General features: G+C 36.0%; 1 protein-coding gene across 1 annotated transcript; it reads right to left on the bottom strand.

The window, feature by feature from the left end:
• Positions 1-7,723: 7,723 nt before the first annotated feature.
• LOC18443776 (Transcriptional coactivator/pterin dehydratase) lies at positions 7,724-12,020 on the bottom strand. Its single transcript, XM_006853958.4, has 3 exons — positions 11,434-12,020; positions 11,057-11,258; positions 7,724-8,061 (listed from the first exon to the last, which is right to left on the bottom strand). Exons 1-3 carry the CDS (start codon positions 11,794-11,796, stop codon positions 7,970-7,972), a joined length of 657 nt encoding a protein of 218 aa, XP_006854020.1. The 5' UTR covers positions 11,797-12,020; the 3' UTR covers positions 7,724-7,969.
• Between the last annotated feature and the right edge of the window lie 920 nt (positions 12,021-12,940).

Raw genomic sequence — 12,940 nt, forward strand, 5'->3', positions numbered from 1 at the left:
TAGGTCCCTTACAAATCCCTTACTAAAAATGCAATTAAACTCAATACAAGATCCAAATACTTATAATATACATCTAGACGAAATATTACGTGACTTACACTTAAACTTCACATTTATATCAAAATTACATGATAAATCCATCTTCATTCTTCATCCTCATCACATATCACAATGTCTCATACACATTATACACTTAATTATAATAACCAAATGAGATTTCAATTCACATAAACAATAAAACATAGCATTAAAGCTCATACTACAAGATTAAAAGCACAATTCTATTTTTCACTTAATGTACACAATTTCGTCAACCGTGAATCATTTAATAACTGCAAATACAGTAAATAGATATACGTATAAGCATGTGGGAAGTCATGATTCGAACCTCTTGTGCCTAGGCCACAAATTCGAGCCTTTTAGGGACTTAATTTTTCCCAATGAATAATGCAAAAGTTGTTTATAATCTCAACGATGTATAATCCAATTTGGAAGCTTTTACACTTTTAAAACCACTTCTTAAAGTCCACAAAATCGATTTAAAAAGGTTTGCAAGAAAAATAGAGCAAATCGGATCAATATGGAGTAAGATAGAGCAAAACTACTTCTGGGGTCCACCTGTCCGCCACAACTTTTCATGCAAAAGTTCCCACTCTAAATGACCAAATATGCATCTAAGATGATTTAAATATCTTTGAAATTTGAATAACAAAACTTAGAAATGCTCAAGAGAATTCGTACAAAGTAGATCAAAGGAAACTATGCACGTATGATCAAAGGTTTATCATTGCATAAAACATATAAGCAAGTGAGGGATCACACTAGGTAAGAATGACATGCAAATAATATCAAAATCAAGGTCTAAAAAAGCTAAAACATGAATGTAAATGAAAAATTCAGGAATCTTTGATCAAGGATAAAATGATCTTTGACATAAAACAACTTAGAAAGATAATTCCTTAATCGTAGTATGTGATAGCTCTTATAAAGTGAAGGACCACCATCAAGCTTCAAAGTTCATCAATGGATAGGAACTCTCAAAGGGAAATGGGTGATATGTGGAGGTCTCAAGTTTGCTGTCTCTCTAATCCAATTTTTTAAATGGGTAGGGTATAAGACTTAATGAAATATATATACAGAGTGTGTAAGATTGGATATCATCAATACCCTTGATGCACCTATCCAAAGGTACATGAGAGGGCAATATATCATAGTCACCCATCCTCATCCAACCACTAGGATGAAAGGATGGGATTTAATATCCTTATCACCCACATTAAACCCTAAGCAATGCCACTTTATCCTTTTTGTCCTTAGGTCCATATTTTTATTCCAAGTGAATCCAACTTGCCGTTACACAAGAACCTTTAATTTTAAATAATCAAATAGTGTAGAGATCCATCAAAGACAATGGACAATAAAGTAAATCGTAAAACTCACATATGTAGAAAAGTACACCTTTATGAAAGTCAATTATCTTAAGATTTAATATTTCAATCCAATCACAATGAACTTAATGTCTCCTTCATACATGTGTGAAGATATTTTTGAAATTCAAATTCAAATTTCAATTTTACTTTAATTTTTAAATTAAATTAAAATGGACCTCGTACATGCCAATAAAGACAATTATATGAATCAAATAAACATGTAACAAAAAATGTTCCTTAAATTATAAGATAATATAATAAGTCAAATAACAATATATAAAATAACAAAATAACATATGCCATCCATGTCCCCCACCTTGGGATTAATGCCCAACTCTCATTGATCCTATGGTGGGATTAGGGGTTCCAGTTTGCTATCCTATGGCCACTCGGGTGTGACACGTAGCAGTCAAATAGAATTAGGTCTAAATAAATATTGAAAGTACATTTTTGTCAACAAAGAAATTACGAAAAATTCTTTAAACTTCACAATAAATATTTAAAATATTCATAAGCATTTATTCATCATCTTTTATCATAATTAATTAGACAAAGGGTAAGTGAGACCTCACGGCCTCCAACTCTTAGTATATGATGTTTCGCCGATAGCTCAAGTTGACTCAAGGACTTATGCTGTACAGTTTATGACATGGACATTGGTCACATACGTTATTGAGCCAAAGCTTTCCATCATCTGGCTATCAATGTATTACAGGTGCACATCTGTGGGATATAGTCACAGGTATAGGGGTCCTCTCAAAGCATATGTGTACTGACTCTTCCAAACTTAGATAACGGATTTGGAATAGTAGCTTTTCATGCGAACATTAGTGCACACGCTATCTAATGGTCGCGTTTCAGGATACGGACTTATGTCCCATAAGTTATGACCATCCCATTCAAGGCCGTTACTCATAAAAATACTCAGGTTCTATTGTATTCGATTGGATACTCAAAGCTCTGGCTAATCACAACAATCATGAGGCTAATATAAACAAGATCCTGATTAAAAAGTGACCTTCACATCTTCTTGAAAAATTTCTCGAATGTAAAATTCTCATAGCCTCAAGTACTTGAGATATAAGAATATGGGCCCCGTTTCGTAAAGCACTCAGATTCTATCTCTCAATCACTCCTACTGAATGAGAGACTATTGGTATTCAGGCCTTGAAAGACCACATATCCAATATATTTAACCTTACCCATATTAAATAGATCAAGATGATTAACCAAAATGTCAATTTCAGATACTCCCGAGCCTTCTTTCAAAACTGATAACCAACTCCACATAGTATGCTTAACATAAAACCCAAATTCTTACTCCTTTCTCACGTCCAATTAGGCCCCCAAAAAAAGGAACACCACCCACTAATTCGTCTCTCTCTATATATCACTAAACCCAAAAGGCTAATCCCATCTCTTCCATCAACATCAAAACCTCTCCTAAAACCCACTCTAATCACATGATTCAAGAGATCCAAATGCAAAATCTTCTCACCACAACAACTTCCACTCTCTTCACCACAACCCCAAACCATTCTCTCTTTTCATGTCCTCCTGAAAAACTAATCCTCTTTGGACTAAATGAATAAGATGCATGAATCCTCTCAAAATTTTTCAATAATTACCATAAGGAGCAAAATTCATTGCTTTATAAATACTCTCTCCAAGATGGTTTCCTTGACTGAGAAGATTCACAATAGGATTTGATAACGGAGTTTCCTAAATAAATATTGAAGTTAAAAACCTGGTCAAAAATGAATTTAGCATATAGAACCCTAGAGTAGGAACTAAACAGCTTATCATTAATATTAGGGTGTGGTTTGGACGAGGTTGCAACCTTAAACAATCCACAATTAAGATGCGCCGCCAAACTTTGTCATGAGATGCAAATTTGGTGTAAATTGTTTTTAGGATAATGCGAGAATCTATTTTTATATCTAATTATAAAAATGTAAACTCCAAAAATGGTTCAAATCAAAAAAATCTTTAAACGCATGAAAATCTTAAAAATATATGGTTCAGATAGCAAAATGACAATTTTTAATACTTGAAATCCATATCTATACATGTCAATGTCTAGATGATCAATTGGATGTGTTTCCAACATCAAAACAACTTTTTTCGAAGGATTTTACATGTGCACCTTAATTTTACATTTTAAGATGTCAAATTATATAAAGTTTTTCCTTAATATTATCATTTGTTTTTTAATATTGGAACTAACCAGCTTATAGACGTAGAACTGACACTGATGCAAAGGCGTTATGAAGAGACGCCATGTATGTGTGGTAGGGTTTCGAAGGTGGAGCGAGGAGGGTAGAGAGAGAGGGGGTTAGAAAAGATGGGTTCTAGGTGTTTAATTAGGGGGAGAGAGAGAAATGAGTTTTGGAAAACAGGTTTTTCAGATAAATAACTTTTAAGAGTTACTAAGTTTTGAAACTCAAAACTGCTAGGAGGTATCAATTTTTGAAGTTCAAAACTGTTAGGAGCTACCTGTTTATGAAATTCAAAACTATCGAGAGTTATCAAGTTTGAGTTTGTATTTTAAAGGTTGTATGCTTTTTATTGTTTAGTTGGTTAAATCTCTAGAAATCAAAGAATAGCAACTTATTGTACCTTTATATATTTAGTGGTAGATTAAACTTGATATAGTATCAGAGCATGGTTGCCATTGAAAGTGGAGCTACAAATTTCATTGTCATTATAAATACCACGTCCTGTGAACCGTGAGTTTCATTCACACTGCTATCCTATTTCCTTGCTATCATATTCTGTGTTATTTTTTTGTTTGGAAGGATAACTGCTTCATCGTTAACTTGAGATTAACTTCTCCCTGTAAAATTCATTGAAATTCATTAAAATCAAGTGAATTTCATGTTGTATATGATGATTATTCAAAATCACCCCCATAATAAAATCTCATATTATGTGGGATTGAAATTGATATTGATAAGTTTCTTAAAGAAAATAAAAATCCAAAAAGATTGGGACTCTCGGATATCTCTTGGTTCTTGAGAATATGTAACATCTATAGAAAGTTTTCTATTTAGTGTGGATTCATAACCTTTTATATATATATATATATATATATATATATATATATATATATATAATTTTATGAAAGTGCGGAGAATTCATGTGCCCTATTTGGGTCACCATATGGGAAAAGTACCTTCCTCTAGAGAGAGAGGCATGGGTTTACCTTGCATGAGAGGCAATACCTCCCCTTCTCCCCGATGTGCTTCTTATACATTGAGAGGCTGGTTCTTATAGAAAAGCGGTTCCCATGAAGACTTTAGGTGATTTCTCCTTTTAGTGAGAGAAATTATTTGTTGCTCTCAAGGTTCTCCTTCTGGACAGTGCTTTAGCTGTAGAATGGAGATGGTATCTTCCTAGACAATGGTTTAACTGTGGAATAGAGAAGAGAGATCAACGGGTGGTGCCGATCGAGAGACTGGATCTAAAAGGGTTTATCCGACTAGATTTTGTCGAAGGTTATAGAGGTAACTCTATGTCCTTTATGTAATGTAACTTTCATTGGTATAGATTTCAGTTTGCTGCGCTCGTGGATGTAGCCCTTTTGGGGCGAACCACATAAATCTTTGTATTCTTATGGTGTGTGTTTAGTGGGATAAGTACACGATCTTGGTAGGATCCAACTTTTGGGATTCTTGTTTCTGCATTTTAGAGGGTTCTTAAATCCTAGCATTTCACTGTGTTTTTGCTCATCTTTTACCTATCATTGCTGATCCAACTCTCTAAAATCAATCTTGTCTCTCTCAACCTCCCTTGAAAATCCATCCTTTTCACACCTTACCAATCCAAAACTGTTGAAATTTAGAAAGAGAGAAAGACAATACTGCTGCTGATTTTAGAGAAGTTTTAGAGATCTTGATTTTTGTGCACCACGACCGACATCAACAACAATGGCACCATGGATTCTTCCTCTGAAAATCAAAATCTTTATGATCTTGATCTTACTATTTGTTCAAATCTCCTTATTTTTTATATCACTCCGACAATCCATGGACTATCTTTGTTTCTCATCTCCTCATAGGGGAGAATTATTCTATTTGGTCTCATGCCGTGCGTTGGCCTTAAGTGCTAAAAACAAGTTAGCCCTTTGTTGATGGAACTCTACCTAAATAGGAGGCTTTTTCTCCATCTCTTCCTTACGACGGGAGAGATGTAATGACATGATTTTATTATGGCTTCTTAATGCTTTATCCAAAGACCCCTGCAAAGAGTGTTGTTTTAGCCTCTACAACCCATGGGCGTAGTTTGATATATGAGACCATTTTTCACTAAGCAACGCCCCACAACTTTATGAAATCAAGAAGTTTTCAGCCACCTTTCAACATGAGCAACTCTCTTCATACAACCAAAAAAAAAAAAGGGATGAGTTAGCCTCTCTCACCTCTTTTACCCCATGTTCTTGTGGAGCTCTTGGAAATCTCAAGAGTTATATTCAACGAGAACAACTTCTTCAATTTTTTGTCGGTCTTAATGAGTCCTATAGTGTGGTACGTAGTAGCAATCTACTCATGGATCCATTACTCATGGATCCATTTCCCACTGATGGCAAAGCCTACTCCCTCTTCCTTCAAGAAGAGAGGCACCGTGAGATCAACCTACATATTCATGCACTAGAAACTGCAACATTTGCTATGATCCAATCTCTTGCATCTGAGAAGCCCATCCCAAATAGTGCTGCTACACAACGTAACTCCAAGATTAGTACACGACCCTTGCTGCATTGTAATCAGCCACAAAGATGGTCATACGAAGGACCGATGTTTCAAGCTAGTGGGCTGCCCAAAAAGCCAGAACAAGCCCCATGCCTACAATGCCCAATCCGTTGCACCTCCTTTGGCCGGCCGACCTGCATTTCCAGTGGTCCCTCAATTTACACCCGAACAACACCGTCAACATTTGCAAATGCTCCATGCAAGTAGTTCAAGCAATTTGATCAACCTCGCAATATTCTTTGTTACTCTACTCTTTTTTCATTCAAGGGTATATGGATCATAGACAGTGGTGCTACCGATGCTACCGATCATATTATATGTTCCTCATCTTTATTTTTGTCCATAGAGCTACAATACCCACTAATCTTGTGAATTGCCCGATGGTAACTTTGCAGTACCTGTTATTCATATTGGCCTCCATGTCCTCCTCTATTGGCTATAACTCCAGGTCCAAAAGAGAGGATTCCTACTCTTGTACCATTTGATGCAAAAGAGAGAGAAAAGGGAGAAAAATAACTCGCAATCAGGTGAAAATTAAGGGATTTCAATTGTGATTGAAAGACAATGAGTTGAAGCTAACAAAGCCCAACTTCAATGGCTTGTACGAGAGTCCAAAGACACCCCATAATAGGAACTAAGTTCCTGGTTTATGAAATTTCACAGCAAAAACATTGATTCAAGCGGGTAAAAGTCATCCTCCTTTTAAGAGATTTGGCTTGGCTCCTAAGTAAAGCTCCTCTACGCCTTCCCAAGTCATGCACGATTAAGATTTCTAGGAGTATTAATGGAAACTGTCTCCATGCACAAGACCTTTTTCCAAGCAAATTTTAAATTCAAATTCTAAGGAACCCCCTGGCTTTTTTGTAAATTTCAGAAAAGTCCATTACAGAAAAAAAAAACCCAAAATACCTCTACTAACCAAAAAAACTAAAAGAGAAAATGCAGAACACAAAATATTAACAAAACTTTCTTTTATTTTTTTTCATCAATAAGGGGATTATGGATCTTCAATGTTTATAGGAAAACAATTGGGAACATTACAAGGAAAAAAATTCAGGCAAAACTAGCTTTCAGGAAGGAAAAACAATTCGTAACATTACAACGAAAAAAATTAAGGCAAAACTAGCTTTTAGGAAGACTTAGAATTATATCCATACAAACTTCAACCATGTACATCGTCTTGCCGCTATCTTTTCGATCATTGGCATGTCATTAGTAAAGCAAAGGAAAATAGCTAAACGAGCCTTTTGCTAATGGGTCTGTTTAGTGCACAATTAACAGCTAACATGCCAGTTACTTTTTTGTTTCTATAATTGTCCGAAAATATTGATATTTAGGGAAATGGTGATTGATTGGCAATTTAAATTTGTGGAAACATAATGAGTCAGTGCATAATATGTGTGCATCCTGAAGGCTGATTCGAATCTTCTTTCAACACAGTTTTTTTTCTTTTTTTGTGGACAAAGATTGACTGTATTGTATTCAAGAGTAAACTAATAAGAAAAATTCTGCCCCTGTACCATTTGAAACTACATGGCCCACTTTGCAAACCATAGGACTTTTATACAGGAGAGCTCTGCACAACTCAGGAAATTTGGAAACACAATTTGGTGGTACAAAATGAATGCCCATGTTCATGAATCTACCATGTGATGTTAGAATGAGAACTTTACCAGTTACACATTATAGTGACAACAGGATACACGATTGGCAGTCATGGAATACGTGACAAAAGAGGGAAATGCTATTAAGATGAACTGCGTCCAAAGCGTTTAAGGTGTTCCATTGTTAGGCCCAAACTCTTTTTCTTGGTATAAGATCTGATATCTTGATCTCATCTATTTTAGCAGCCAAGATGAAGTCATTCATGCTCAGTCCTCCTGTCTCATAAGGTAAAGGAAACATTCACAAGTTACACAGAAGCCTGAATTTGCTGAGGAAAACACATTTTAAGCAAAGAAAATTATTTCTTGCCCTTAAGATAATTTTAGAAGAGGCCCCATTTTCCAATTTTAAGGGCATGATGTCCTCAACTGTATTTTCAATGAAAAAAATTGTATTGTATCAACTATCAAAGTAAAAGAAAAGATTACTGAGTAATGCCAACCCCAAGTTTCAAGACTACCAGATATGAGGTACTCTAGTGCTTCATATGCATAAAGCTAGGTTCTAAATCTCCTAACCATCTCCACGAAACAACTATGCAGCTTGATTAGTTATATGCTTCATTCACAGCCAGCCAATAAACCAAATCATCATACCTTATCCCATGCTATTAGAGACTGCTCATTGCTCCTTTGAATATTTGGTTGTCTTTCTCTTTCTAGACGCATCATATGATATCCAGGGACAATATACAGAATCCAATTCTAGTTCTAACCAACCAAAGCCCTAATTCACAAACAAATATGAATATGCTACTTAATGACAAAGCATAAAAGATGAAGAAGTGCGCCTCATCCTATACGAAACATGCAGTCACTCATGTCGCAGAAATACACAAATATCCCCCTTACTAGATTCAGTCCATAGAGTGGTCTCATTTCTTCACCAAGACAGTCACCTCACTAGTGAGGCCCCAGTTATATATTTCAAGTCCCGTCTTCCCAAATGCCTAATTTTTTTGTGTACAATGAATAGAAGGAAAGTGCACTGGCCCTATTCCACTCAACAAAAGTATATTTGCATATTTTTTCCAGAAGTGGAATGACTTGAATCAGCAAAGAAGAGAGGGGCATCGGGAAGAATGGATAAGCCCATAGCTAGTGCATATGATTTTACTCACGAAGAAATTCATAAAATTACAATTCTTCTTTTTGAGTTTCATTCCATGTAAAATTCTTTCATGCTGAAAATTATGATTTTCCCAAGGCATACATGTTATATGCAGAACTCACTAGCAGGATTAGCATAGGCTTCTATTGGGAAGGCCACATTTAAAAAATACCCAGTTCATTTTCGCAATCTTTCTTAAAAATGGCAAAGGAAAGACAAATGCGTGCTTCATAGTTCAGTACATTATTTTTTTCTTGTTTTTTGAACTTCAACAGTCCCTTATTTATACACCAGGTTTCTAAAACCAAGCAGGTATATGGCACAGGTTGAATCAACTGCCTTTTTAGGGTGCTCAGACACCCCTTTATAAGTCCCTGTAGCATAATGGCCTCATGTGCCAGCTAACAAGCGTTCAAAAATTTGTCCCTGAACCTATAATTGGACTCAGGGCGTATATTTTCATTTAGACAGAACAATAAAAGCAATACAAAAATGTGATCTCGGAAGTGATTCTTCCTTGTTTCTGTGTTATTGGAGAAGCTCCATGAAACAAGCCATTGACATTCATTGTCTTTGGATGGATGGTTCTAAATCGTTTACCGAACCAACAGCTATTGAAATCGAAGTTTTGACTTTCAATGATAAACATGGGATTTCAAAGTTTGTTCTATAAAGTCATCATCAAACATAACAGTATAGCCAAAAACATCGCAAGACATTCATATCAATCCAGGCCCCATAGAATGTTCTGAATACACCACTCAGGGTCTCACCACAATGACCAACTGGAATGGCAAAACGTGATAATCATTCTTAAACTTATGGATCTCCAAAATAGCCTTAAAGGGTCAAAAATCACAACGAAAAACTAGCCAAGGTTATGCATGCCCTGGGTGTATCCTGTACTCCTAACTTAGCCAAGGCATAAGACAACAACACTATGGATTTGGGTTTTAAACTTCCAATCCCTGCTAACATGAAAAGAAGCAAACTCTCAAATCAAGTCCTGCTACGTTCCTCCCAAAACAATCACTGTAAAGCATATATAACAAGAGGTCCCAGATCCATGTAATATTAGGCAGATTCAAATTTTTTTTATAGAATCCCAACCTTTTAATCTTTGTGCCTTAATATATTTATTCGTGGGCAAGTAAATTCTACAAGTACCCACAAGAAAACTACTTGGATTCGATTGTCAACGATGTGTATTAATTCTTTAATCTTGCTGGCCATCACTTCACCGAGTAATTTTAATTCATAAAGACCATGCTAGACCAGTGGCCTACAATCCTAGATGTCTTCCTCCCTTGTCTATTTGCGATTAGCGTAATGGACGCTGCGTTTGCCTCTTCAGTCATTCAAGAATGGAATGGAACTATTTGAAGATACTTAACCAAATTGGGTTCAATGATGCTCTAAAAGTTTTTGATAAAAATATCCAGGAATCATCAGGCCCAGGAGTCTATATCTTTCGCAATACTACGCATTGGCTCCATGGTATTCTTCTCCTTGAGATAGGCTACGCCACCATAATTCTCTCCCTTGAAAAGCGTTTTTGAATTTTATGCCAGAATATTGGGTATCATTTAATCACCAAAATGAATATCAGCTTTTATTTGTTAGTGTGTCTTTTCTAAACGCTGTTAATAGTTGAAGTAGTATGGATTGGGAAACATAAGTCTTGTGCTCTCTCTATATATCATATGTTCGAGGCTGTTTGATTTATGAAAGCTGATTCTTATCTGTCATTTTTCTGTAGTATGAATATGTTGGTTATACATGTCCCTCACATAAAAAAAGTATACTTAAAAGTCCCTCTTGCTAAAAAGAATATCAAGTAACTTTGCCAAAGTTCTCTAGCCGAAGAAAGCTCTCAAGCAGATTGTGAAGTGTATCATCAAGCCTTTAGTTCATGCAGTACATTGTGTAGTTCTACCAGACTAAAATACCTTTAACAATCAGCGAATATATGTGATGATCAAGATACCCATCAAAGAATCACATGGAAGAGATAATGTAAACCGGCAAATAATCAATGGAAAATTAAGGTAGATTCACAGCTCCAAGAGAGAGAGAAGAGGGGGGAAAAAAGGCATTCACCTATATAATCGGTCCACAACTCTGCACATACTTTGTTGGAATCTTGGTGGTGGTTAAGAAAAGGAAGAGGGTAATGGCCAGCTGCTTCAGCAACCTTGGTAATTCTATTAATGAGTTCAAAACCTGCCTCACTATGATTCACTTTCCACTCACACTGAAGACGAAATCCACCCTCGCCCTCTACGAACCTCCATCCCACAATCTAAAAGGAACCCAATATGCAACAAATCATACACAGAGAGAGAGAGAGAGAGAGAGAGAGAGAGAGAGAGAGAGAGAGAGAGAGAGAGAGAGAGAGAGAGAGAGAGAGAGAAATTAAATACCATATAATAATTGGTAAATTCATTCATCATGGGTACGAGAGTTCGTTCGGGTACCTTTTTCATGAGCTGTTGCGCTTGGTGTTTGGGCATGGGGGGTTGAGAGGGAGAAATTGGGGTGCATGATTTTTGGGCGAGAGAAAGAGCAGCAGGTGTTGGGATTAGTATCTTATGTTCCGTGCTTGCATTTCCTACCACTTTCTCACCAAAATTGCTCTCTATCTCTGCTGGAAATGCGTCTCGAGCTCCAAAATCACCCAACGGATCGAAACCCCCTGCTTTCGCTACAATGGACCCATTATTCCACTGTTTTACACTCTTTGAATTTTTTGTTTTGGGTTTTGCATGGCTTGATGCCCTGCGATTTTCTGGGTTAGGATGGGGGGAGAGAGAGAATCGGCACGCCGCAATAGCAGCCATGAGAGCTATTTGATCCTTCCCGGATAAGTATATTGGGAAGAAGACTACGGTTTGGTAGTATGATCCATATGAGCCTGGTTATGAGGGTTATCAATTCTCAATTATTTGTTGGTTGGTGATGGGCGAGACTGGGTCCCACCAAATATGCCATCAAATTTAGTGGAACTCCTGCCCTCCCTCACCCGTCCATATGAATGGTTGGATGGTGATGACCACCTTGCGACCTTGTTGATTATGAAATTAGTAGGAAATTTATACAGGGCAGCCTTTGATAGAACATAAAGGTCGAACAAACTTGTAGCCAACAGTGTTCGCCAAATCAAACCGGAATTGGACTTGGGCTCGGAAGCGGTTTAACCGGCCTAACCGATAAACCTGTTTTATTCAACTGCTTTAACTAGGGAAGTCCCGAGTGGTAAAAAACAATATTGAAAAATATATATAAAAAAATCAACTAAAATATGAAAAGCATATAAAGAATAATTAAAACAAAACACATTCAAATGAAGTTGAAAATTAATAAAAAAAAATAAATTTTAACAAATCCATTTGTGCCTAGGTGTATTTTTATATTTTTTGAAAAAAGATGAGAAAATATAAAAATGAGCATTAATGATCAAAACAATTTTTAATCTTTACCATAATGTAAACAATATTAAAAAAATGTATTACAAGTCAAATTCCTTATTTTTTGGAATTTATATACATTTTTTTTTATTTTTTATTTTTTAAATACCGGTTGATTACCAAAATCGCCCAAAACCGGAACTGGCCAATGGTTGATTCCCATCTAACAGGGCAGTTAGCAATTAGATCGCCAACACTGGTAGCCACCTCCAAATCATTGGGATAAGGCTCAAATGATGTTTATGTTCAATTTCCAAGTACCATAAAAGGCACACCTCAAAAATCGACCTAAAAAGGATTTTTTTATGACTAATGCTTGAAAACCTTCCAATTGATATTTCGACTTTTAGATGTATGGACATCGAAATAAAAAAGGGATTTCGAATCCTAAAATTAGTGTATTTTTGTTTAATAATATTGAGAACATTCGTTTTCAATATTTTTAAGTTCTTATAGATCTGTTCGATCTTCAATGCTTTTAGGGTTTAACATCTCTGGTTACCATTGAAATAGATTT

This window comes from Amborella trichopoda, chromosome 3, assembly GCF_054954075.1.
Source record: "Amborella trichopoda isolate Santa Cruz 75 chromosome 3, AtrichopodaSantaCruz75HAP2 v2.0, whole genome shotgun sequence".
NCBI lineage: Eukaryota > Viridiplantae > Streptophyta > Magnoliopsida > Amborellales > Amborellaceae > Amborella > Amborella trichopoda.

Excerpts from the sequence above, each read along its gene's own strand:
- LOC18443776 (XM_006853958.4), bottom strand. The coding sequence starts at position 11,796 with ATGGCTGCTATTGCGGCGTGCCGATTCTCTCTCTCCCCCCATCCTAAC. Across the intron at positions 11,259-11,433 it reads CGCAACAGCTCATGAAAAAG|ATTGTGGGATGGAGGTTCGT; the intron begins GTACCCGAACGA and ends GGTTCCTTTTAG. Across the intron at positions 8,062-11,056 it reads GTTGTGGACCGATTATATAG|GAGGACTGAGCATGAATGAC; the intron begins GTGAATGCCTTT and ends CTTATGAGACAG.